Source organism: Hyperolius riggenbachi, chromosome 6 (assembly GCF_040937935.1).
Source record: "Hyperolius riggenbachi isolate aHypRig1 chromosome 6, aHypRig1.pri, whole genome shotgun sequence".
Lineage (NCBI taxonomy): Eukaryota > Metazoa > Chordata > Amphibia > Anura > Hyperoliidae > Hyperolius > Hyperolius riggenbachi.
Genome location: NC_090651.1, coordinates 253,558,236 through 253,584,102, shown reverse-complemented (window position 1 = coordinate 253,584,102; position 25,867 = coordinate 253,558,236). Strand labels below are relative to the sequence as shown.

At 44.3% G+C, this 25,867-nt stretch overlaps 1 protein-coding gene across 2 annotated transcripts in view; it reads right to left on the bottom strand.

Moving 5' to 3' along the window:
• ENO1 (enolase 1) overlaps positions 1-25,563 on the bottom strand; it is a 40,561-nt gene extending 14,998 nt beyond the window's left edge. The window contains exons 1-5 of one of the 2 annotated variants that reach the window (XM_068240703.1): positions 25,457-25,563; positions 19,353-19,450; positions 12,100-12,195; positions 8,710-8,768; positions 3,371-3,440 (exon numbers count right to left, since the gene is read on the bottom strand). In XM_068240703.1, coding sequence (XP_068096804.1) covers positions 3,371-3,440; positions 8,710-8,768; positions 12,100-12,195; positions 19,353-19,437 — 310 coding nt within the window. In that variant the 5' untranslated portion in view covers positions 19,438-19,450; positions 25,457-25,563. Of the gene's footprint in view, positions 1-3,370; positions 3,441-8,439; positions 8,499-8,709; positions 8,769-12,099; positions 12,196-19,352; positions 19,451-25,456 lie in introns of both variants that reach the window. The other variant, XM_068240702.1, reaches the window with a different exon arrangement.
• Between the last annotated feature and the right edge of the window lie 304 nt (positions 25,564-25,867).

Here is a 25,867-nt window from a genome sequence, read left to right as displayed (position 1 = left end):
GACCCCCGTGGGACAGAGGACGGCGTGGGAAGCCTCATTAGGATCCGGAGGCTTCCCCCACCTGAGGCGAGTACCCCCCAGGGGATGTTTTTGAGGTTACAGAGTCTTTAACCCTCCTGGCGGTTTGCAAAAAAAAAATCGCCAGGGGGCAGCAAATCTTTTTTTTTAAATTTTTTTTTTTTTTATTTCATGTAGCGAGACAAAGTCTCGCTACATGATAGCCGCTGCTCAGCGGCATCCCCCCAGCCCCTCCGATCGCCGCCGGCGATCGGAGATCCGGAGATCCCGTTGAAAGAACGGGATCTCCTGGAGGGCTTCCCCCGTCGCCATGGCGACGGGCGGGATGACGTCACCGACGTCATCGACGTCGTGACGTCAGAGGGGACTCCGATCTGCCCCATAGCGCTGCCTGGCACTGATTGGCCAGGCAGCGCACGGGGTCTGGGGGGGGGGCGGCCGCGGCGAGAGGAATTGCGGCGGATCGGCGGGTAGCGGCGGCGATCGGGCACTGCACGCAGCTAGCAAAGTGCTAGCTGCGTGCAGCAAAAAAAAAATTATGCAAATCGGCCCAGCGGGGCCTGAGCGGTGCCTTCCGGCGGCATAGCCCGAACTCAGTTCGGGCTTACCGCCAGGAAGGTTAAATCCAGCAACTCTTGCATATCTTTAGATGTGCTTCCTTACTCATGAAATAAATAGTCAGTGCAGAAAGTTGAGGGTAATGCTATGTACACACTTAGAAAAAGGCAAGAACAGACCAATTTCACCCCCTTACGTGTAGTACAAGAGCATACTCAGGCTCGGACGGAGCCACCGATGGTCCCATCGGTGGGCCCCGACTGCCCCTCCTCCTGGGGGCCCCAGAGCTAAGCGGGAGGGGGGCACAGAGCAGCAGGGAGGGGGGGGGAAGCGTCCCCCCCTCACCTAGGGCCCCCCCCCTTCCACGCACCCCCCTCCAGAAGTGCAGCCAGCAGCGAGCGGAGAATAGCTACAGAGATGCTAGCTCCGCTCCGAGTCCGCATGCCGCTGCCCTGCTGGTCTCTGTCTGCTGTAGCGTGTGACGCTGTCCAATCACGCTCTCGCAGTACTTCCTGCGAGAGCGTGATTGGACAGCGTCACTACAGGAGACAGAGACCTGCAGGGCAGCAGCGGCATGCGGAGCTATCATCATCTGAAGCTCGGTAAGCTATTCTCCGCTCGCTGCACTTCTGGAGGAGGGGGGTGCGCGGAAGGGGGGCCCTAGGTGAGGGAGGGAGGCTTCCCTGCTGATCTGTGCCCTCTGCCCCCCCTTCCAAGCTGGGGGGGGGGGGGGGGGGGGGGGGACTTGCATTGTGTGGGGGGGGTTATCTGCAGCCAACCTGATTGCATTGTGTGTGTGTGGGGGGGGGGGGGTAACTGCAGCCAACCTGATTGCATTGTGTGGGTGTATCTGCTGCCAACCTGATTGCATTTTGTGGGGGTATCTGCTGCCATTTGACTACTTGATGAATCATCGTGAGGCATGTAACTACTTGAATATTTTATCTAAAAATGTATCTGGTCAGACCTAATCTCTGAATAACGCCGCTACTTATTTTGTGTTTTGTATTTTTTTTTTTTTTTTTTTTTAAGTCTGCCCATGCTGATGTTCCAGTGCGTGGTGACACCCATTTCGTTTTGCTGCAGCGCGCCGCATTTACACATATCCCTATTGGAGACTGTCCTCAGAATTGCTCACAAGCTATTCCCTACCATAAAGTCCTGCAAAATTTCTAGAGTACATGTGTATGTGAGCCCAAAATGGGGGGGGGCCCAGGCTGAAACTTCCTTGGTGGGCCCTTGGTGTCCCAGACCGACCCTGCTACACAGTATTCTATTGAGAACTCCATCAGAAACAAAAAAATATATCTTTGCAAAAGATCCGTTCCTGCAAAATGCATTTATAGTTTATGATATCTGCAGATCTCATACACAACTTGTTTAACTGACAATCCGCACATCAGATCCACCAGGATAGATCTTCAAATCTGCAGATGACTGTCCGTTAAAGGACTCAGAGGCCAAAATCTGCCCCCAAAAACGTAAGTGTTAACTACCTGCATGACTTTGTCAGGCACGGAGGACGCCGTCCACGCCCTCCGTGCTGTTCCACCTGGTCCCCTCTGCTCAATAGCCCCCCAAAAGGCTGCGACCCTACGGTCCGGGTCGGTATCTGCCTGTTATGTGGATCGGGAGGTTGGCCCTAGAGCTGCACAGCCGCAGTAGTGGCTATGCGGACTGCGCAGCCGTGGCCAGCTCCGGCGGCCATCTTTATGCAGGCTGCAGATACCGACCCGGAACAGCACGGAGGGCGCGGACGGCGTCCTCTGTGCCTTACAAAGTCATGCAGGTAGTTAACTTTTTTTACGGTTTGGGGGCAGATTTTGGCCTCGGAAGTCCTTTAAAGATCTGCAGATACAGACAATGAATGCATTTTGCAGGAATTGATCTTTTGCATGTGTACAGCATCTTTGTGTACATCTTGCAAAGATTTTTTTCTGATGGCGAGTTCAGCTCACTAGAATAGACTGTAGAGATGCTCTCATTCTACACAGAAGGGAGTAAAATTGGTCTGTGATCTTGCCTTTTCCAAAGACTTCTCAAGTGTTTACATAGCATTAGGCTTTCTGCTTTCGCATGCCATTCAAACCCACCTTACCAAATACTTCTGGAATACACAAACTAATTTGCATTTTTCTGCATGCTGATGCTTGTGAGAACCTCTGGAGAAGTTTTTGATCAGGTGATAGATTTGTAGGGCTCTTATTTACTGGTCAGTGTGCTAAAGCACTAAGCGACCTCAAAAAAAGGGCACCAATTTTTCGGCCTGATAGACCATCCAAATTGATCATTTTATTGAATCAAATGAAAAGTTGCAACAAGCATGCTTGAGTGACAATTCGATTTCACTGATTTCGGTCAGATCAGTCAATCACGTATGCTGGGAAATTGAACCAACATAGTCAATCAGGAGTGCAGCAGTAACAGCATGCGTTATTGTGGTGACTGACGAATACGATTGAACCCCTGGCTGCTGTCACGCGCTATATGCAGCAACCACGTGGGGCAGGAACAGCTGGACACTTGTGACAGCTGCAACAGGCGATATGAATGCAGGGGCGCATTAATGGGGGGGGGGGGGGTCATTATTCACAGGTAGATGGTAGTTAGAAAAAAAAAGGAAAAAGCTTAAAGTCGTTATGACCAATATAGCCTTGACAATTCAGGGTCCTTTACCACTGTAGCAGTGGTTCAAGTTTTACACAGAGCCTTTTCTGTGGTAATACTGCACAGTATGTACATTTGGATATGAACTGGCAAGAAATACTGTACAACATTGTATTAGGATACTTACATTTGTTCTCAGTGCCATCCATGTCCAGCATGAGTTGGTCTATCTTCTCCTGTTCCGTAACAGTTAAATTCTACAAACATGAAAGGTTCCAGCTTAGTATAACTTCTGTTTGAAGACAGTCAAGATCTACATGTTCCATAGCTAACAATTTCAAAGTTTATGAAATCAGACAACTCTGGAAGAAGTCTCAGTTTACTGAATATGGACTAAAGAAGCCAGAAAACACTTATGCATATACCAATCAACACCTCTACAAAGCATTGAGGTTTCATTTCAAATCTGTCAAAGGTTATCAATTGAGAATGGTGTGGAGCCTTGCAGATTATTCTATTACATCTGTGCCTAAACCACATCTAATGCGGCTGGTGTTTGTAAGCCTGTATCAGATATACATCAGTGGTTTGGAATGTAAAGGTGCAAAGTGATATGTATGGCAAGTTAAACATAACGCTTTAGCTCTGAGCCACTACATCATCTACTGGAAACTTAATAGGATGAGCGAGCCATTGCTCAGTCTATGCAGTTTCTAAGTGGCCAATTAACATATATTCAGGTACTGACTGCCATTATTAAATGAACAAGCTTATAAAATGTGCCGTGGTGACTTCTGTCTTTGAAAAGGAACTGATAAAATGGCAAAGATACTCTTGGGTAGCTCTATCAAGACCAGTGCAAGGAAAACTGTAAGCAAAACTAGTTGCTCAGTGTGGCCATTCTAAACCCTTGGTCTGGCCATGTGCTCCAAGTTGCCTGCATCAGTTTGGGTCAGTTTGACAGTACTGTACTTTCTGGTTTCTTCCACAAATTCAGAGTTAATAGATGCCATTGCTGACGCCAAGTACTGCCATTCAGATGCATCTTGGTGTTACACCATTTAACATTCAAAAATAAAGCTTCACTTGATAAAGCAAGAAGCAACCAGTAAGAACAAACAAGTTAATCAAGATCAGGACTAAGGCCACATACAGACATCAGACCATAGTCTTTGGAAAATGAAAGATCAGACCAATCTTACCACCCTTCATGTAGTATAAGAGCCATACTCTACACAGTATTTTCTATGGAGCTGAACTCCACATCATGAAAAAATCTTTGCAAGATGCTGCACACAGACGCTGTACAGACACAAAAGATCAGTATCTGCAAAAGATCTGTTCCTGCCAAAAATCCATTCCTGCAAATTGCAATGATAGTCTATGAGATCTGCAGATCATCATACACACGATTTAACTGACATTCATCTGCAGATCTGAAAATCCATCCTGGTGGATCTGATCTGCAGATGAATGTCAGTTAAATCATGTGTGTATGATGTGGAGTTCAGCTCCATAGAAAAGACTGTGTAGAGTATGGCTCTTATACTACAGGAAGGGTGGTAAGATTGGTCTGATCTTTCATTTTCCAAAGACTATGGTCTGATGTCTGTATGTGGCCTAACAGTACATCCAATGAATAGTCAGAAGACATGGTATTGGCAAAATTAGAAACAGATAGATAGATAGATATATGCTAGAAAGTTTAGTTTCTGCCAGAAGTTGCAGCTGCCTGAAACCAGATACTCTACCTAAAGGAGGCTGGCTAAGACTAGCAAAAGGTTTTACATATAAAAAAAAATCAACTGTCAGGGTCCCCCGATCCCTTAACAGGCAAATATGTGACAGTGGCCATGCTTCACAGGGCTGCAAGATTAAGGGCGATTGGCTTCAGTTACCCATAAGCAAGATCAGTTACCTATTGGTTGGCAGGCAGCCAAGCTAATACAGCTAACATACTAGCTATGAAGACAAAACCATTTCATTTGTTCTCTTTAGAGTTCATTCGGAACATTCCTTCATTTAGAATAGCCTTTTGCTGCTAAATGCTTCATTTTATATGCGTGCAGAAGGTCTCCCACTGGGAGATACAATAGCAAATCAAGTTGATACCCCATTAATGTAGCCGAGTCCAACACTGTTGACATGTGTCAGCCTGACGCTAGTTGTCCTATACACAAATGTCAGATTTTTAGTAAAGGAGGCAGGCAAGTGGCTGTAGAGTTGTGGGACAGACATGGGTTCTTACAGGCATTTTGCGTTCTTACCAATGAAATTTGTGGGATATTTTTCCTGATGACTGCCAGAGTCCTTTTGAAAGACTTTTTAAAAACTACTGGTAGACTCTAAGCTCAAAAGTATTCTTACTTAAAGGGAAGGTTCAAGCAAAAAAAAAAAAAATGAGATTCACTTACCTGGGGCTTCTACCAGCCCCATGCAGCCATCCTGTGCCCTCGTAGTCACTTACTGCTGCTCCAGTTCCCCGCTGGCAGCTTTCTGACCTCGGAGGTCAGGGCCACATTGCATACATTTTTACGCATTCCAGCTAGTGCAGGAACAAAAATGTACGCGTTTCACCACTAACGCACCAGTAACGCGTAAAAATGTATGTGTTAATGTTCCTGCACTAGCGGGAATGTGTAAAAATGTATGCAATTTGGCCCTGACCTCCGAGGTCAGAAAGCTGCCAGCGGGGGACTGGAGCAGCAGTGAGTGACTACGAGGGCACAGGATGGCTGCATGGGGCTGGTAGAAGCCCCAGGTAAGTGAATCGCTTTTTTTTTTGCTTGGACCTTCCCTTTAAGGTTTCTAAAATTTGAAAAAAAAAGAAGCTGAAAGCATTCAGACTATGCACTATTTTAATTTGTGCTTGCCCATTTTTAGTAGACAGACAGCTTGCAAGTTAGGCCATGTGCAGGTTCATGTAATCTGCTTCTATCAAGTGTCTTCACTGACACCTGCTGCTGTAAGTCTACAGTAGTTAGAAATCCAGTCCTTACATGCCATTTACATGGAGTCTATATGCATTTACCTACATGGCTTGGTCAGATGCCCTATAACTTGTTGGGGTCAAGACAGCAATTTAATGTAGGAAGATGCAAATAGTTAAATCTACATTAGTCCAGGATCAGATTTTGCTTCATAAAAAAAGTACAACTGCGTTATGTTGGGTCCTTGCAGGTTAAGCAAGATGTCAGTCACATAATCCATTACATAGAATAGTGTGGATTACACAGGTCACAATTGCCAGTGTGGTATAATGGCTACTAAGATGACAAACTTGCTAACCTAATTATCAACCATCCTTTCCTGCCATTAGTCTGAACTCTACCAACCGGGCACTTGTCAGCCTGAATAAAGAATGCATCAGTTCTTTACATAGGTTTATAACCAGGGCTGTGGAGTCAGTACGAAAGTTAACCGTTTCAGACATTTATAAAACAGACTCCAGGTAGCCAAAATTGGGACAACTCCCTTACTCTGACCCCACATCAATGTTTATAACAATGCTATCCAGAAGGGAGAGGGACATTATCAGCACCTGCCTCCACCGGATCGGACAAGCAACAGACGAGTTTATTTTAAGCATATTCTAATTAGGAAGACAGAGGCACTCAAGGGGAGCAGACACATGGCAGCAGTTCTGTGAGTAGGATGATGAGCACTACAAAGTGCATACCGTAACTACTTGAAGGTTTAGGAAATATTCAGATTTGTTTATGTAGTGTGCATTGGAGCCTGGTGTGTAGCCAGTATATTCCAGAATTATGAAGCTTGCAAGTTTCTGTATTGTTTGGTTTATTAGAATGACAACAGATGGCAGTCTGTCTTGGCAGACAAGACCGCCACATCCACAAAGTTAACCATGTAGGACAAGGTGCATCAGCTTGTTGCTGCTTAGTGTGTATTTAATATGACTGCTTCAAGACACAGCAACATTGTGGAACTTCCTTATGTCAGCTTATTTTTGGTTTCACAAATCAGTGTAAAAGTAAATTAAAAAAAAAATATTGCAGAGTTAAAGGCCCCAGCTATGCCACATTTTCTTCTAGAATATATGAACAGGAATTTTACTGCAGGTCAGAACAGGCTGCTGAGCTCAGAGCAGATCCTTTGCATGCAATAGATGTATCCTAGGAGTTCTACTGCACACTCTTGGCTTTTTCCCCCACTGAGTAGGTATAAAGTTATTGTTGCTCTTACACAACCCAACCTTCCATATCATTGATGCAGCCCATGTGTATTTTATAAAATCTGTGAATCCCTATCACACGATTGATTCACTTACCCCTGCAGCCTTCCAAACCTTTGTGTTGCCAAGCACCAGGCATACTAATGCTTGTTCTGTAGGTCACAATAGCACATGCATGTAATGTAGTAGGCTCTCCATTAGGAAACATTCTTGATTACTTATGCCACAGAAATCCTTGTCCTGTATGAAACAGCCAATTTTGTCGCCACAAAGCATCCAAGATTTTGGTGTTGCCATAGGCTGTAATGTGAACTAAAGCTATACTGGTGCTCATAATTTGGGTGATCGCAATAGCTGGAACCCAAATTACACAGCCAAAAAGGCAGTAGGGGAATAGATTAGAACAAAGGCAGGAGTATAGGTCGACCAGTGTGAGAAGCCTCATCTTAACCCCGTGCCCAAATTTGGCCATGCATGGTTTATTCTCTGTTACGTGAATAACAGTGTTTCACCATGGTCCTTATGCCTAGCCTCAGACACCCCTCAATAGTGCAGAGCAGAAAAAAGTTAGCTCCACCCACTGTTGTGCAGACATGCATCATGGGAGAATCTGTCAGAGCATATAAGGTAGCAACAGTAAATCAATTCCATCCCATGTAGCAAGCAAAAAAAAATAAATCTATAATCCTGGAGACTAGGGTTGGTCAGTGAGATGCAATTAATGCAAAGGATGCATATTTTATGCAAATTGTTACACCAATTAATGCAACCAGAAAATGGACCAAAATACTGCAGTGACTACCACTGGTCCATTTTCAAATGGAAAAGATACACAAGCACAAACCTTCAACTGAATTATTTGCATCCCACTGACCATACCTACCGGAGACCAGCTTTAATTACAGATTGTAAAAATATACTCTTACAACTTCACGTAATGGCACAATGTGTTACAGTAACCATTTCCATTACAGAACACAAATCAACTTTAAAGACCATGTCTGAACCAGCTGAAAGACATGATAAGATTTTAGTGGGGGTATTAGTAAGACAAGGTACCATACCTTTCCAACCAGTGCTGGTGCAATGGTTTTATTGATGTGCTCAACAGCTTTACAGACACCTGGAAGGGGGACAAGCACATTCAGTCACTGCATTTATCACACACTTGCACACTCCAGTGACATTACTAGACTGGCAATTCCTGCAAAAAGCTTTTCTGGTCATGCATGGTGTTGGCAAGCAGGAGAGATTGGCCGTCTAGGAATGTCAGTTTGGAGAAGTTAGTCACACCCCATGCGCAGGGAGTAGTGCACTGCACAGGCTCCCATTACCTGGGTGGTCAGGGCAGGTGCCAGAAACTCATTTATATATTTCACAGCTCTCTTAACACCTGGAGGAAGGATAAGAAATATGAAAATTAAAGCCTGAAAAAAATGTTTTGATTCATTAACAGCAGCTAGATTATGTGATTCTGGCTAGAGATGGCATAAAACAAATTCCAACTTGGGCAAATGTAATACAAACTATATGCAGGTTGGGACTAGGCCAATCAAAAAAACAGAAAACACTTTACTGTCCGATTTCTATGCAGCTTGCAAGTTAGAATTACATCTCTAATGGCAACCTTTAGATGACATTTAAACAGGAGCCCTTGACTGCAGATTTCTCAAAGCAATTTTCTTGTGTCTGGTACACAATGCAATTTCCTGTCAGATCGACAAATTGATTTCCAACGGATCCCATGTGATTTGATAGTTTTTCCTGATTGATATTTTATAGAAGAGATCGGAAGATTGATCAGAACAAACAGAAATCAGACCTGCTGGAAATTATCGATTTGACGGCAGTCTGACAGGAAATTGCATAGTGTGTACCAGGCATTACCTAAAGTCGGTCATCAAAAGTTACAAGGAAGCATTTCTGGTAATTAAATCAACACCAGGACCACCTGACATGGCTGCTGGTTAACTATACAGCAGCTTCAAATTTCAGCTCACTGTCTGGTAGGAAGCAAAGTGACCATGTGCTGCCTGAACTCAGAGCCAAAACAGAATGTCTCCTCTGCTGCTAGAACTATGAGGCACTGACCGACTAAATCACACCGGAAGTGAGGGGGATATGGAGGCTGACAATACTCTCCTTTTAAGAAATCCAAATTGTCTTGATGTCCTGCTGATCCTCAGCCTCTAATACTTTAAAGCAGTATTGTCACCATAAAAATATAATTTCAACAGCATCTGGTCTGAGTGTTTAACTAATAAAGATGCTAATCCTGCATTCAAAACGTTTTCTGCTTTTATGGTTTTGAGTTCTATACTTTAGGAGCACTGGCCCTTTAGTAGTCAGTGCCAAACAGTTGAATGCTGGGAGTTTTTATCTATAATATATTCCTCCTCTTCCATTTCCCTGCCTGGCTGCCTATCTTACACACCGCTCTGCTCACTTGTGTTTACAAGCAAGGCTCAGGTGACTCAGCGATTGGAGAAAAAACAAAAAACAAAACAACCCACGACATTTCAGTTCCTAGTATACACCTCCAGTGGGAGTGTGTGAAGACTCTGGGAGGAGGGCAGCTAATGAATACACAATGAGCAAGAGAAGTGAGGGGGGGGGGGGGACAAGAGTCAGTGAGGATATGATGTCAGCATTAGCTTGGCAAAATGGACATTGCCTAGAATAGGATTTACTGTTTTTCCTTTATAAAATTCACAGGAATCATGTGGATAGCACAATACATCGGTTATGTAAGAAGTAGTATTTATCTACTTCTATAATGTGTTTTTTATTTCTAGGTTAGCATGGGTGTCGCTTCTTTAAGCCACTGTTCGCCGACCCTGTCCTCAGGGCCCACCAACAGTGCATGTTTTGTAGAAATCCACAGAGGTAGTTTAGTTTAATTAGCTCTATTGAGACACTAATTACCCTACCTTTAAATGTTTGTGGTTTCCTGCCAAACATACTCTTGAGGTCAGGGTTGGGGAACTTTAAGCCACAGGCCCTGAACACGCAAACAGATCAGGCGCTCTGTCACCCAAACGATCAGGACAATCCCTTTGAGTGATAACCAGTGCATGTGTATGCATCAGTAAACCCCTTACCAAAGAAAATGTAAAAAAAACAAAAAAAAAAACACAACTTTGCAAATTATTATACAAGTTTTAGGTGGAATACAAAGTTCAATATTGCTTTCAGACCAGTGATCATTTGGGCAGCAGGTTAAGAAAGGGCACTGTACATAATGATACTTAGCTCTGTTCTATGAAGTTTTAGAGTGGAGACTCATATTAGAGCAAATGCTTATTCATGACCAGAGATCATTAAGATGTTAGGTATTCTGACTTTGCTGCAGTTTGTATGCAGCTGGAAACAGCAGTTGCTGCCAATTTGGACTGCGCTAAACCCAAGCTGTATGCAAAATGCAACAAAATAAGTTGAGGGAAAAAAACAAACCAAACAAAAAAAACAAAAACAAAAAAAAAAACCCAACATGACAATTTTCTCTAAGGCCTGGGCTACAAGAATAAGATGATCAAAGGCTGTTACCATTAACCATTTAGCGGCATTGTAATGTATTAAAACGTCATGCATTACCCTGTTAATGGCGACAGTTTAATACGTCGCGCGTTCCTGCCGCTGCTCTGCACGTGCGCGCACCGCAACCGCCGCCGTTTCCGCGTTGAGCGATTGGGGACCCAATCGCAATGCCTGGAGTGAATGGACGTGAACGTGAACAGCGGCCGCATCCATTCATAAAACAGGAAGCAGTCATAGTATTTAAATGTACAAAAAAAAAAGCGAACACTTCCTATATCGGGAAAATGCTCACCAGTGCCATCTTGTGGCCAAAAAGTAAAATTACACAGACACATAAATACTTAACCAACACTAATAAAATGAATAACTCATTACCAAAGCCCTCCCTACCCCCCCCCCCCCCCCGTCAATATAAATAAATAAATAAATAGCTGCCTTAGGGGCTCAGCTTTTTAATCTATATTTTATGATGGGAAATTACTTTTACTTTACATAGGGGGCTTGTAATTGTGGACCAGACAAAAGACAAACAAAACAGAACAACAACACCTATTTTTCAAAACATTATATTGTCGCCGTACATTGTGATAGGGACATAATTTAAACGGTTTAATCTTGACAACTAGGCAAATAAAAGGTGTCCGTTTTATCCACAGAACGTTTAATTTTAAAAACTATAGAGGCCGAAAACTGAGAAATAATGATTTTCCATCATTTTCTTTTTCCCAAAACACATTTAGAATAAAATTATTCTTAGCAAAATGTACTACCCACAGAAAGCCTAATTGGTGGCGAAAAAAACGAGGTATAGATCATTTTCTTGTGATTAGTAATAAAGTTATTAGGGAATAAAATGGAGGAGTACTGACAGGCGAAAATTGCTCTGGTCTGTTAGGGTAAAAACCCTTGGGGGTGAACTGGTTAAGCAAGAGGGATATGGAAACTGCCACAATACCAGTTGCCTGCCTTGACATTTCTGGCTTCAGGCACACTTTATACGAAATGCATACATTTTAAATAGGGCATTTCATTAATTTGCTTATTAACCGATTACTCTTACTATGTAGTCCAGGCCCTATAGATTCCATTGTGTCCCAAAATAAAACAACAAGACAAGACAAGAAAACTATTGTAAAGTAGTTTCATTTTGAGCTTTTGGTTTTGTTGCATGTTAAACCCAAACTTACCCTTTCCGAGGTAGCGAGTTTTGTCCCCATCACGGAGCTCAAGGGCCTCATAGATACCAGTAGAGGCACCACTGGGTACAGCAGCGCGGAACAGTCCTGCAAAGAACAAACAGTCAATTGCTGAGCAGTCAATGCAAGCACAAACTTGGCCAAAAATTGACCATAATAACCTTGTTATGAGTCCTCAGATTTCATGTGCAATTCACAATAGACAAAGTGCATCTAAAAACTTGTTTGCCCATCTCTACTCAAGCCTCACTGGGCAGTGTCAATACATGTCACAAAGCATTAGATTAGTGTTGGTACAGGATCAAGCAAGCTCTTCCATTACAGCCCCAGAATTGCTCAGTAGCCTGTAACAGACTACTGGGATTGAAAGAATTCATATCTGGCAACAGCACACTTATGAAGATAGGTCCATATTAGATATTAGAAGATTAAACCCAGCAGCGCCCCCCCCCCCCCCCCCCCCCCCTAATCATGGTGGCTATGGAGTTGGCCTTGATTCACACAAAACAGGTGTCCAGTCCTGTCCATTTTTCACAGTTGGCATCAGTTTGTGTTTCTATGGACGTGTTCACACAAATCTATACATTCAGACCTCTCCGTTTCAGTTTCTATGGTTCACACAAAAGGTATACATTTGGTAGTCAGATAAAACTACTAGAAAACTGATGCAAAACTGACAGGACTAGACCAGAAATTTGTGTGAACAAAGTCTTACTATTGCTCAAACTCCCTGCAAAGGGATATTATCAGCATTGTGAAGGCAGGTGTATAGTTTGTGTAGATGTGCATAGTGGGGCCCCTCTTCAATCTTCATGCACCACAATGTACAGCTCAAGAGAGCTCCATGCTGGTCTGCTCAGCAATTCGAGCAATCCCACTGCACAGGATAAGGCATTAAAAAGGAGTGGTCATCCATACTATCTCACAAAATAAACACATACAAGTAGATACATACTTGCTCTACTTACATAACATATGTATTACTGTATACATTTTGATTGTGATTTTTCTGTAGTAAAAGAAAATACTTCGGATTTTCCATTTTAACTGTGGCTATTTTGAAGCCAATCCTGATGTAATTTCCTCCCTTTAAAGGGAATGTCCAAGCAAAATAAAAAAAAATGAGTTTCACTTACCTGGGGCTTCTACCAGCCCCATGCAGCCATCCTGTGCCCTCGTAGTCACTGCTGCGCCAGTCCCCCACTGGCAGCTTGCCGACCTCGGAGGTCGGCGGGACGCATTGCGTACATTTTTACGCATTCCCGCTAGTGCAGGAACATTTTTACGCATAACTGGTTCAATGCGTAAAAATTTACGCATTGAACCAGTAAAGCGTAAAAATGTATGTGTTAATGTTCCTGCACTAGCGGGAATGCGTAAAAATGTATGCAATGTGTCCCGCCGACCTCCGAGGTCGGCAAGCTGCCAGCGGGGGACTGGAGCAGCAGTGTGTGACTATGAGGGCACAGGATGGCTGCATGGGACTGGTAGAAGCCCCAGGTAAGTGAAACTCATTTTTTTATTTTGCTTGAACCTTCCCTTTAAACTCCTCTGCCTGATTGTGTATGCACTGACACCCTGACACCCTCCTCACAGTCTTCAGACACTCCCACCCAGCTCAGTGATTTTCTCAGCTTTTAAGCATGAGAAATATTGGCCAGAGGGGAACAGAGATGTGGGAGTGGAAGACAGGAGGGAAAGGGGCTTCAGCCAATCAGGCTGCATTAGTTATGTCTGATGGGAAAAGGGGTAGAAAAAAAAAAAAAAAAAACCCAGCATGCCCTGCAACTTCATTTGTGCAGCATATGCACTAAATAAGAGCCCGAAACTGGGGAATGTTTTATGGCTAAGGAAAGTAAGGGCATCCTCATTACTTCTTTACCAGATAAAAAGAAAGAATTGATTTTTTATTTCATGCCCGACAGTTACACTTTAATAGATGGCAGAGAACATTAATCTTAAAGGAAACCAGGTGATCAAAGCTAAAAAAGTTTTATACATAACCTAGGGCTTCCTCCTGCTCCCATGCCACCATCCTCAGTCTTCTCCCTCTTCAGTACCAGGTCCCGTAGCTTCAGCCAGTCGGGACCAGTCTGACATAAGAGAAGTGTGCTCTTTATGCATCTCTCCAGCAGCTACTAAAAGAGATACATACATAGAGGGTGCACTTCTATTGCACAGACTGGCCGAAGTTACAGGACCCGGTACTGGAGCTGCAGAAGGCGGAGGATGGTGACGTGGGAGCAACCAGAGCTTATGGGGATGGAGGAAGCCCCAGGTATGTTTAAAACTATTAACTGATCAGCTCTGGTACACGAATATTAAATGTCAAAATGTACAGAATTCAGAGAGATCAACTATGCTTACTTTAAAATGTACTCCTCTGCATTGCCACTGACTTCATGTCTGGAATGCATGTAGTCACTTTTCTGAAATTGACCAGAAAGTCTAATTCAGAGTTTCCCAACCTATGTGCCACAACACATGCCTTGGGCATGTGTCGCTGCTTCGCTCTCCCTCCCACACTGCTCTTCTCTGCCTCGGCTCCGTGTAAAGTTAAAGCAGGGTTACAAGAATATTGCCGCCACTGTCCACAAATGCAGCGATCAGCAGCCATTTTGTTGTAGCCATGCTCTAACTATAGTAGACCAACGAGCCAGCTGCCTGTAGAGGCAGATGTGAGCACTAAGAAAGTGATACTAGAAGGTCCCTGAGCAGAGCAGTCAGTGGCCCAAGGATCTCCTGCAATGTAAGCTGGGCTCCTGATTCCAAAGAGGATGAGTATTCTTGCTGTTTTTCTGGCTGTACCTCCGAAGCTGGCTGCTGGAAGGTGAGGCCTGTCTGTGGAATAGGTCTGTCCTCTGTGCAGCCTCTGGCTTCTCTCCCCAGCTTAGGTCTGATAGCTTTCAGTTCTGTTCCTTCTGCTACAATGCCCATAGAATGCTGGGAATACACCATACAATTTTCTGTTAGATTCTTCTGTTATGCTGGGAATACTTGGTGCGTTTATGCGCCGGAATCGAGCCGCTGGCTCGATACCGGCTCGTCCCTGCGGGCGTGCAGATAGATTCCCGCAGCCTTCCTTCTTTTGTTCTCCCTGCTGGTATCGGACAGGTCGGAAATCATCAAGCCATCAGCGGCTCGATTGATAATGTCAAACGCACCGTGTATATCCAGCATTAGATTCTTCTGTTAGCATGCATAATTAATTGTTTTCTGTAGAGAATGGTCATCTCTGGTGCATTGTCTTCTGTGTATCTCGTGCTGAGTAGAACAATTCCTAATTGCTTGGCAGATAGATGGTAAGATAGATACATTTCCAACATGTTGAACTTTATCTGGCAGGTAAATCTAAAGGGGCCCATACACCTAACGATTTTCCCACCGATATACAGTAAATTCAATCGCTGTAATCGAATCTGCTGTGAAATCGTTGCGCAAACGCTGACCGAACGATCGATTTCCGTCTGAAATCAATCGTTCCGTCGATTCGTCCGTGCAGTAGATTTCGCTCGATCGCCGGCGGGTCGGGAGTGCGTCGATAGTGTCGTTCGAATGCCCGACGACTGACAATACATTACCTGCTCCGGCCGACGCATGTCCCCTGGTCTCTGCTGTCCCTCTTCCGTGCTCGGCTCCTCCAGCTTCACTGAACTTCCTGTCACGGCAAGAAGTTTAAACAGTAGAGCGCCCTCTACTGTTTAAACTTCCCCAGCAGCAAGTTCAGTGAAGCTGGAGGAGCCGAGCACAGAGAAGAGAGACAGCAGAGACCAGGGGGACACGCGCCGGCCGGAGCAGGTAATGTATGCAGGGAAGGGGGCAGAGGCAGCTTCACAGATTGTGATCGGTTTCATGCTGAAATCGATTCACAATCTGTTTGCAGTAAAGGCAGCCATACGATCCCTCTCTGATCAGATTCGATTAGAGAGGGATCGAATGGCAAATAGACCAGTGTATGGCTACCTTAACAGAAAATTGTAAGATGTATTCCCAGCATAATACATGATCATTGCTGTGTATATACATGTCTGCTGCATCACAATGTATTTCTGGACTACAGTTCATGTAGAAATCAAGTGAACACTGAAAACGCCTGGTGTGAATGGTCTAAAATTTCTCAGCTGCAAGTAGAATTTCAAACTTTCCTAGATGTCTCATGCTAATACACAGAACAGGATTAATGTACCCAATATATCTTAACCTGCTGAGCGGTCTGGACGAGATCAGCTTGTCCAACACCGCCAGAGGCTGCCGCTCAGGCCCTGCTGGGCCGATTTTAATGAAATAAAAAGCAGCACACGCAGCCGGCACTTTGCCAGCCGCGTGTGCTGCCTGATCGCCGCTGCAGCGCAGCGATCCGCCGCGAGCAGCGGCGAAAGAGGGTCCCCCCAGCCGCCCGAGCCCAGCGTAGCCGGAACAAACAGTTCCGGCCAGCGCTAAGGGCTGGATCGGAGGCGGCTGACGTCAGGACGTCGGCTGACGTCCATGACGTCACTCCGCTCGTCGCTACTTTCAGTTGGCTGCATGAAATAGTTTTTTTTATTTAAAAAAAACCCTCCCGCAGCCACCTTGGCAATTTAATCAGAACGCCGCCAGGGTGGTTAAAGTGTGCTTGAAATGAAAAAGTGCCCCTCTTATACAGAAAACACGAAGCAGAGGCAGAGCACAGAAGTGTGAAAATGGACCAGTTTAAACCCAGGTTTAAATTGATTGGTCCATTTTCAAGCTGCATACATTTGCATAAAAAAAAAAAAAAATTGTGCATATCTGATCGTCTCTAACTGGCTACCTATACTGAGGGCACCTACATAACTATACTAAGAGTACCCTACATACCCTATACTGAGGGCACCTACACCTGACTTCCTTTACGGAGGGGGAAATACACCTGGTTAAACTACCTATACTAAGTCTAAGGGCATTGTGTGTGGTCACAGGTGTCTAAAAAAAACACGCAGTGCAAATTGCGGCACTGTGCAATCATCCCAAATATTATACGTATGCAATGTGTCAGATCTGAGCGTTGTGTGACGCATCACAACTTCAAAAAGGTCGGGAACCACTGGTCTAATTCACCTATTTTCATTCCACCACCTAGTCCATCAAAATATGGAGCAGCATATTGCCTAAACACCACAGAACACTCAGGAAATCTGCCACAGGTTCACAAGACCAAAAGTGTTCTGACAGGAGCCAATGCTGCTGCCAGACAAGTAGTGAAGGTGGCAGAATGATACTGAAAGTCCCCATACATGAAACAGGCTACTACTATCAGTGTACCAAGCAAATTGTCCTATAATACTGCTATCACAAATCACTCCCAAGGATGCAGCACCTATATTTGAGTGCAGAATTGTGCAGCAGGTTTACATTACCAGTCCTAGATGTCATGCAAATCATTTGCAACAATGTGGTCAAACTCAGAATCCATATCTGCTGTTCTGCACACAAGCTTAAATATACATGATTTGTATGTACATATGGATGCACAGACAAACGCATGCAAATTGATTTCCACAACTTTTCCCTCATTCTGTAACAAACATTACAGCTTCCTTCACAATGTCTGTTGGGTCACTTGGCATGTTTAAGGGGTGGTGCATTCTGTTGGGATAATGCACTGCACACAGTGTGATACCAGCTGACCTGTGCAGTTCTGGGTGCATTGCAAGGATAAGGCTCCTTTCCCACTATGCAGATTGCATCATAACATATTGCATGACAATGCAATAACATACCTATGGAGCCATTACATTGATTGTGTGTTCCGTTGGGATAATGCAGTGAGTTTACAGGGCAATGTACACATTTGCAGCAGTAAGGCATACTTTCATTGTCCTGTATGCCTCACTGTATGGTCACAGTGCAATGCATTTTTCTTCAGCAACATTGCAAATAATAACTAAGCAATCTGCATAGTAGAAAAGAGCCCCAGTATATGGATTGTATGTGCTGCAGCAACATGCAATGTGACTTTCCATTGTTGCGATCCCATCTTTCTGGATGTGCAATGTAATGGATATGGTGTTAAGGTAGCCTTAAAGAGTAACTGTCAGGCTGCAGAAGCTAATTTAAACCTCTATTCTCCTGTGTTAAACAGTTTAGAAGGAAGCCCAAAAGCCATTAGTGAAGATAAAAATCTCAGTTACCTTTGATGTGTGCTTATCAGCAAGTCTGTTATAGACCCATAAGGACGCAAGCCGCATACTAAACTGCAAAGCATTCTGGGGCCCTCCCCTCGGCTGCTAATGAGACGTTACAGAAGCTTGTAATCAGTCCAGCGCGTAGCACTGATAAATCTCCGGGCAGAGTACACTGCAGGAGTCAGCTATTGTTCCTAGCCACATGGCTCATTAATATTCACTGCACACTGTGTTGTTCAAGTACGAGCTTATCTGTGATCAGGAAGCAGGCAGGACATGACACATTTGACAGAAAAACATGGAGCCTGCCATGAGCTGTCAGGAGCATCTATCTCTGCATATACTATATACAAATTCTGTGAAATCCAAACGTGGACAGTGAAATGCATATGTAATGTAAGTACAGCCAATCTTTAGCTACTGATATATGTGTTTATTTTCTCTGAGACCTTATGCCTAACAGCTCCTCTTTAAAGCCTTGTTTTTTTTGGATTTGTGAGGGAAGTGTGACATTATGTTAAAGACAGTTGTATTTTAGTAAAGTGCTTTAGTGTTGTACTCTGAAACCCCACAAGCTACCCATTTAGGTTTGGTAGCCTAATTATCCCCAATTAGCCATTGCAGGGGAGAAAATGCTCAAATGTGCAAATGGGTCTGGAGTGATCAGGGCTGTGGAGTTGGTACAAAAATCTCCAGCTCAGTTTATGAAATCACAGACTCTAGGTACCCAAAACTGCTCCAACTTAGTCTAATTTTTACAATGGCTATTGATTTGGTTCAAAAATCATCCAACTCCGATTACTCAGTTCACTGAAACCATTGACTCCAACTCCAGGTACCCAATATTGCTCCGACTCCACAGCCCTGGGACTGATGCAGTGCTTTATGGGATCACACTGGATGCAGTGACAATCAAGGAAGTTACTGCAGTAGTATAGAGATGGAAACTAGCAGCAACAGAGGGAGAGGGGTTCATATGGAGAGGAAAATTAAAACCCCAAAATACTTATGCTGCCCACCCTGTCAGCTTCAGTAAAATGTATGTAGCTGTTCTAGGGAAACAAAACATGAAATAGTTATGTTCAGAGGTTAGCAACAAACCTTTAGTTGTATACAGGTCAACCTCCACAGTGGGGTTACCACGGGAGTCCAAGATTTCTCTTGCTAAAATTTTCTGGATGGACATGATGATGTTCTACCTACAGAGGATGGGGAAAAGTAGTCAATTAGTTTTCATTCCTAGAACTACCCATGTTAAGAGCACAACACTGATAAAAAAACCCTCCTGTAGTCATTTCACTATGGGGGAGAGAATCTGGTTAGTCTGTGTAAAGACATCACAGCAATGAGGCTGGATTCTCATTTACATGCAGCAGCACAATAGCAGAGGCAGCAACACAGAGATCCTTTCAGCATTCACAACACAGCTAGTCTCTTCAATATGGGCCACATTTTTTACACTTCTAGGCTGTTTATACCAGTTTTGATATACATTACATGTCACAAGTATGTATGCAGTCAGATGAAAGCCAGATTGACACTGACAGGATAAAATACAAGTTTGGACTTGAATACATTCCTACTGAAACCTGTACCACGAAGGGTTAAACTATAAGCCTAGGAGGAGTGGTTTGAACAGCCATTTTCACCTCCTTCACCCAAGGTCAGAGCATCCACTGACTTCCCTCATACATGTGATGCTGCAGTGTCCAGTAAACAGGCTGCAGATTTCTGGACTAGACTCAAGACATCAGAATTCCCTGCAGATCGCTGTTAGCTCTCTGTATGCATACACTGCCTGCAATGTCCTTGGCCAGGCATCTTCCTGGTTTCTCTGCCCTGCCTCCCCTGCAACGTCACTGTAATGCAGCATTTCACATCAACTCCTGAGGCACAGGATGAACAGACTTATTCCACATCACCACGCTCAGATTATTTGTATAGACCCCTTTACTACTGAGGACTTTCTTTAGATGTTAGCCAGAGGACAATTACATGCCAGTAGAAGGAGGAAGTCTAAGGGCAGCCTCCTCCATTCATTCACATTATGGTTCTCACGTAGCATCTTACAGCGTGAACTGGGCATGCTCAGAAGATCAGTTCACACCAGCTTCAAGAACATATAGGGCAACAGAAGGGACCATTAGAGCATCTAGCAGGGATGATAACAGTTCTCTACATTACCAGGATTACTAGATTTAGGTTTTTGATTAGGATCAGGATAGCACTGCCACTATACCATCAGGAGTAAGTTATCTGAGTGGATCTGTAGTGTCAGGATAGAGATATAGGCCTGGTGCACACCAGAGGAGTTTTTCTGAGCGTTTTGAGTTTTTATATCTGCTGCTAATGTTATCCTATGTGTCTGTGCACACTGGAGCAATGAGGTTTTGTAAAAAAAAAACCATAGCATTACATTGGGAAGAGCTTTTGAAACCACTAAAAGCTCTTCCCAATGTAATGCTATGAGGTTTTTTACAAAACCTCATTGCTCCAGTGTGCACAGACACATAGGATAACATTAGCAGCAGATTTAAAAACTCAAAACGCTCAGAAAAACTCCTCTGGTGTGCACCAGGCCATAGATATGTTACTACATGGCATAAACACTTCCTGAAACCTGTAGTCCAAAAACTGACTTTATATGCCAGAGAATATTAAAGAGAACCTGATCTCACTAGTAAAGGCTCTCAAAGGGGAGGAGTCACAATCAAGGAAATGCAGAGATACTGAAGTCAGTGGTGAGATGCTAGGCCTGACTAAAATGCATCTTCCCAGACTATGTCATGCACCAGCAGGTTTACACTGTTATATTTCCCCCTGGTGCAGTCTTGTCACTGACAGCAAGTACCGGTACATCATTCTGGCAAGTAGGCAGCAAAAACGATTGATTTGCTATAACCTTTATCTGACCACACAAGACAGCGAGACTTCCTGAAGGTCACCAGTAAATGAAGCTCTGTTCAGAAACAAAATGAGCTTACCCTTGCAAGGTACACAATTACATTTTGGCAAAAGTACCATTTCACCAATTCCACTAGATTAGAACACTGCAAATCGCATTCTGAAATGAAAAATTCTATCTGCACCAACAGGTTGCCCCCAAAGAAAATCAGGAAGTTAAAAATTTGCCCACACAACTTCATTGCTCAGTACCACTGGTCAGAAAAGCTCCACAAACTCAGCCAGTCTGATCGCTTTTATCTTTTTCCAGTCACTTCCATGAGAAATCAAGCGCAGAATCGATCAGGAGTAATATCGGACATGAGGGATTTTATCAATTGGATGCACCTATTGCACGGAAACTCGTACCGTGTGTACCCAGCATCATATGGTGTTGAATGGGAGTGTATTTAGCAGGCAACACCATCATGTGGGATCCAAGCTCAAATGAGCAAGACTATCAAAACAGCCTGACTGCTCCCATTTAACATTCTGCTGGTGGCATCTGTCAAAGCCACTAACAGCTCATCACTAAGGACACCTTAAGGGCCGGTTCACACGGACGCCTGCCGGCGGTATTTTTGGTTGTTTACACGTTGCGTTTTAACCACTCGTAATAGGTTTCTATGAGAGCATTTATGTTCCTATCATCTGTCAGCGGTTGGGCGAGTTTTTTCAGCGTCGAGGTAGATGGCGTTCTTTCGAACGCCTCATGCAACTTCTATTGACGGCTGTGTTTGACAATCGTCAGTGGTAAACGCATACAATCGCCGTTGTAAGCACGCGAACGACGTCCTGGAGTATGCGGTTGACAGGAAATGGACCAGAATTCATAGGGAAGCTATCAAATGTTTTTGACCGTGAATGCTCCCTCAAACGCTGACAACCGCAGGCAAACAGTTTTGTCAGCCGCTGTTTAAAGAGACTCTGTAACTTCGAAAAGATCCCCTGGGGGGTACTCACCTCGGGTGGGGGAAGCCTCCGGATCCTAATGAGGCTTGCCACGCCGTCCTGCGTCCCACGGGGGTCTCGCTGCAGCCCTCTGAACAGCCGGCGACAGGCCCGACTGTAATTTCAATACTTACCTTTGCTGGCTCCAGCGGGGGCGCTGTGGCTGCTTTAGGCTCGGAAATACCCGATCTCCGTCGGGTCCGCTGTACTGTGCAGGCGCCCGAGACTTGCGCCTGCGCAGTAGAGCGGACCCGACGGCCGTTACAGTTCCTCTTTAAACGACATGACGATTTAGGTCATTCGGCATTTAGCGGTTGAACGCTTATAAACACAGACAGCACAGACATCCGTGTGAACCGGTCCTAAGAGTGAAGTGCCATTATCCACACAGGGCAGAGGCCCATGGTATTCAAGTAACCATTTACTGTAAAAAGTGATAGTCTCTGCACATCTACATTGGATAATTTACAAGCCCAGAAGGCAATGAAACTCCAATTTTCACTTATCAGGATAAAATAAAATTGCTTTGTAGCACAGATCTATAGCAGTTTAACATTGACATGTGGTGGGCAGTCTCAGTTGGCAGCTCATTTACTCGTCGCCTTACTGGCATCTAACCTTAACTGCTGCCATGCTCCCAACATAGGTAGAAAATGTTGCCATTTAGCAACATTGTACTACATAATTTTCTTAATAAGGGCACTTTATATGAAAAACAAAGCTATTTTATAACATTAATGCACTCAGATTCCTGCAAAGTGTGATTTCAGAAACTGGTACGCTTTAAAAACCAAATACAGAAATCAGTTTCTTGCTGAGCTAGGTTGTCCATCATCCAACACGCCCACCAAACACACCCACATCTGAACACGCCGGGAACGAATGCACAATGCTGCAGGTTGTTTTTCCACACGGTACAAAGGTTGAAGTAAAAAAGTAAAAGGGCAAGGAGGGAGGGGAGAAGAGGAGGGGAAAAAAATAAATAAAGAATCATTAAACAGCATTCAAATGCTTCCTCTGTAGTCAGAGCAGTGACCCACTTGCAGAGCCAGATTCAACTGATGCCTACAGATCTGTTTCCAGCATCTGTCCCTAACCCAAAAGGGTAAACTAAGTCTGTTTGAAGCACAGGAATAAGTCAGCTACGGTAGGTTATTTACGCTTAAAGGTCTAGCAACGCATGAAACTGCTGTGTCTTCATCTATGTAGGAGGGGTTAACAATTACTCATAACATCACTTCCTTCCCAGCACAGGCAGGCCCTGGCAACAGAGATGTGGAAAACCCAGTGAATCAGAAGCCAGCATTGCTCATCTACAGAAAGGCTTGCTGTGTGAACGTAAGCAAGGTTTGCTGTGTGGACGTGCAGATGCTCACATGACAAATATGAATACTTTCTGTAGATGGGGATACCACAAAGCAAAAGCTGATCCCCACAAGTAGTATTAGGAGCAGTCATTCTCAATATTGTGGGCTGGGGAGAAGCAATGGCGATATGAGAAGTCAGATCTTTCAGAACACTAAGCTTGTAATTACTGTACCCTGAAGTATTCTTGTCACCATCACGCTTTTTCCTCACCCAATTTCCATAGCAATCGGATTTGTCAGTTGTCTCAAGTGTGGGAAAAGGGAGCTAAATACGACTGGTTGTTGCAGGCAACAGCTTTCTCAGTTATAGTGGTAAATGTCACCACACTAGAGATACACATTCAAAAAAAGTCAATTGACCCAATTTTGCAGCAGTATCCAGTTAATGGTGCCTCGTTCAGACTATACGCGCTCCCATGCGCAGCGCGTATAGTGTGCGACACGCAAGAACGGTAGAAGGGCATAGACAGCCCTTCTACCGTTCCCATCATATGCGCTGCGTGGCAGCACGATTGCGCTATCGCGTGCTGCATGCATTTTGGGGAATCGCAGCGCAGATCCCATTAATTGTAATGAATGGGATCTGCAGCGCATAGTAGCGCAGATGGCGTGCGATCGTACACGTTGCGTTCCAATCGCACATCCATCTGCACTAAATGATGTGAATGAGGCCTAGAAGCCCAAATAAGACTGGCATTTTTAATTCTTATTTATAAAGCAAAGCGTCAAAGGTTCAGTTGCAGCTTTTGCAGCACTGGATGTGATTAGAGGACTGGCAAGGCAAATCAAATAACTGTTGCAATGGGTATTAGAAAGCTCAGGCACTGCAGATGAAGCCACAATACAGAATGCAACAGGCTAGCTAAAGTTACATTTTATTCTATCACTGAACTACAAGGGACCATTGTTAGCATTTTATTCTTCAAGAAGTCAGTGGTTAAAACAATATTAATTTGCACACTGACTGTGAAACATGGCATCCTAAAGCAAGAGTACCACACCCACCTATCTATTGGCACAATCAGCTACAGTGACAGTTATGTAGCCCTTACCAGCATACTACCCAAGTTATAATCAGTGTGATTGTGGGAGATGCTAGCAGCTAACACCAACCAAGGGCTTAACAAGCACCCAAGGGAAGGCTATGATAGCATGGAGACCACATCCATTTTAAGAGGATGACGCAGTTCCTTTACTTACAAGATACAAGGTTTCACATTTAGGAGGAAACATGAGCAACACTACAGACTGTCTACACATAAAAAAGGGACCTCTCTGAATCACCCCTCATTGATCACCTTCCAGGAATTAACAAAATGCTTCTACAATCTGCTCTACAATGAATGGGTCAAGATGAATTGCAATATGACAGCAAGGGGTTAAGGGTAAAAAGCCTAAGTAAGGAATTAGAAACCCACCGTATGCATGGAGCTATTTCTGTCAGGCAGCAGCTGAGATCAGGCATCTGCTGCAGGCATAGAGTGCAGCAGCTACCAGGGCCATCCTCCTATCCCTTACATAGGAACACTTGGCTGACTATATGTCCCATCTACTGCTAAGCAGCCATATTTATTCTGCATGTACAGGCTGGGAGTTCATCCATGAACACATAGCAACATGATCACAGAAGACAGACACATCCTTCCCCATGGAAACTGCTATGCTGTAGCTAGCATCAGTGAGGAGCTGACATTACACACTAACCCAGCCGAGCCAATACAAATATAGTTTGTCAATTAGCTTTTTTTGTCTTTTTTATGGACTCATTTTAACTGCATTTTTTAAAGACTAAAATATTATTACATAACAGATTAAAAGCTAAACGCTGCCAGCGACGGACAGCGACATATTTCTTTATAAGAGCAAAGACAGACACAGTACACAAGCATAGGAGAATAGCGCAAAGCCCCAGCTCCTGGTACAGATAGCAGCCCCGCCTCTTACCTGCGCTGCACGTATTATGCCTTCTGAATACGAGAAAGGAGAAGCTGGATGTCAGCGGCCGAATTATATACAGCTCAAGCCCATCAACCTGCCACGCCTTCTAGAGTTCCAGCGCTTACAGCCTATTGGCTGGGAAACGGTCGTGCGACAGGCAGCACAGACAGGAAGTGCGGGGGAAATAGCTGTCACTCACAGGTAGACGGTCGGCCGCTGAACGTGTGAAGAGCTGGACTGGGGGAGTGAGGGGAGGGGTAAGGCAATCCGTGACATACGTAGAAGTAGTTATGATGAAGGAAGGAGTCCCTGCACATGGTCACCACATGATGCTATGCTTTAATGATTACTGTAGTAGTAAATCAGAGCCCTTGTTCATACCTCCCAATTCTTTGAGAGGAGAAGCAAGAAGTTTTG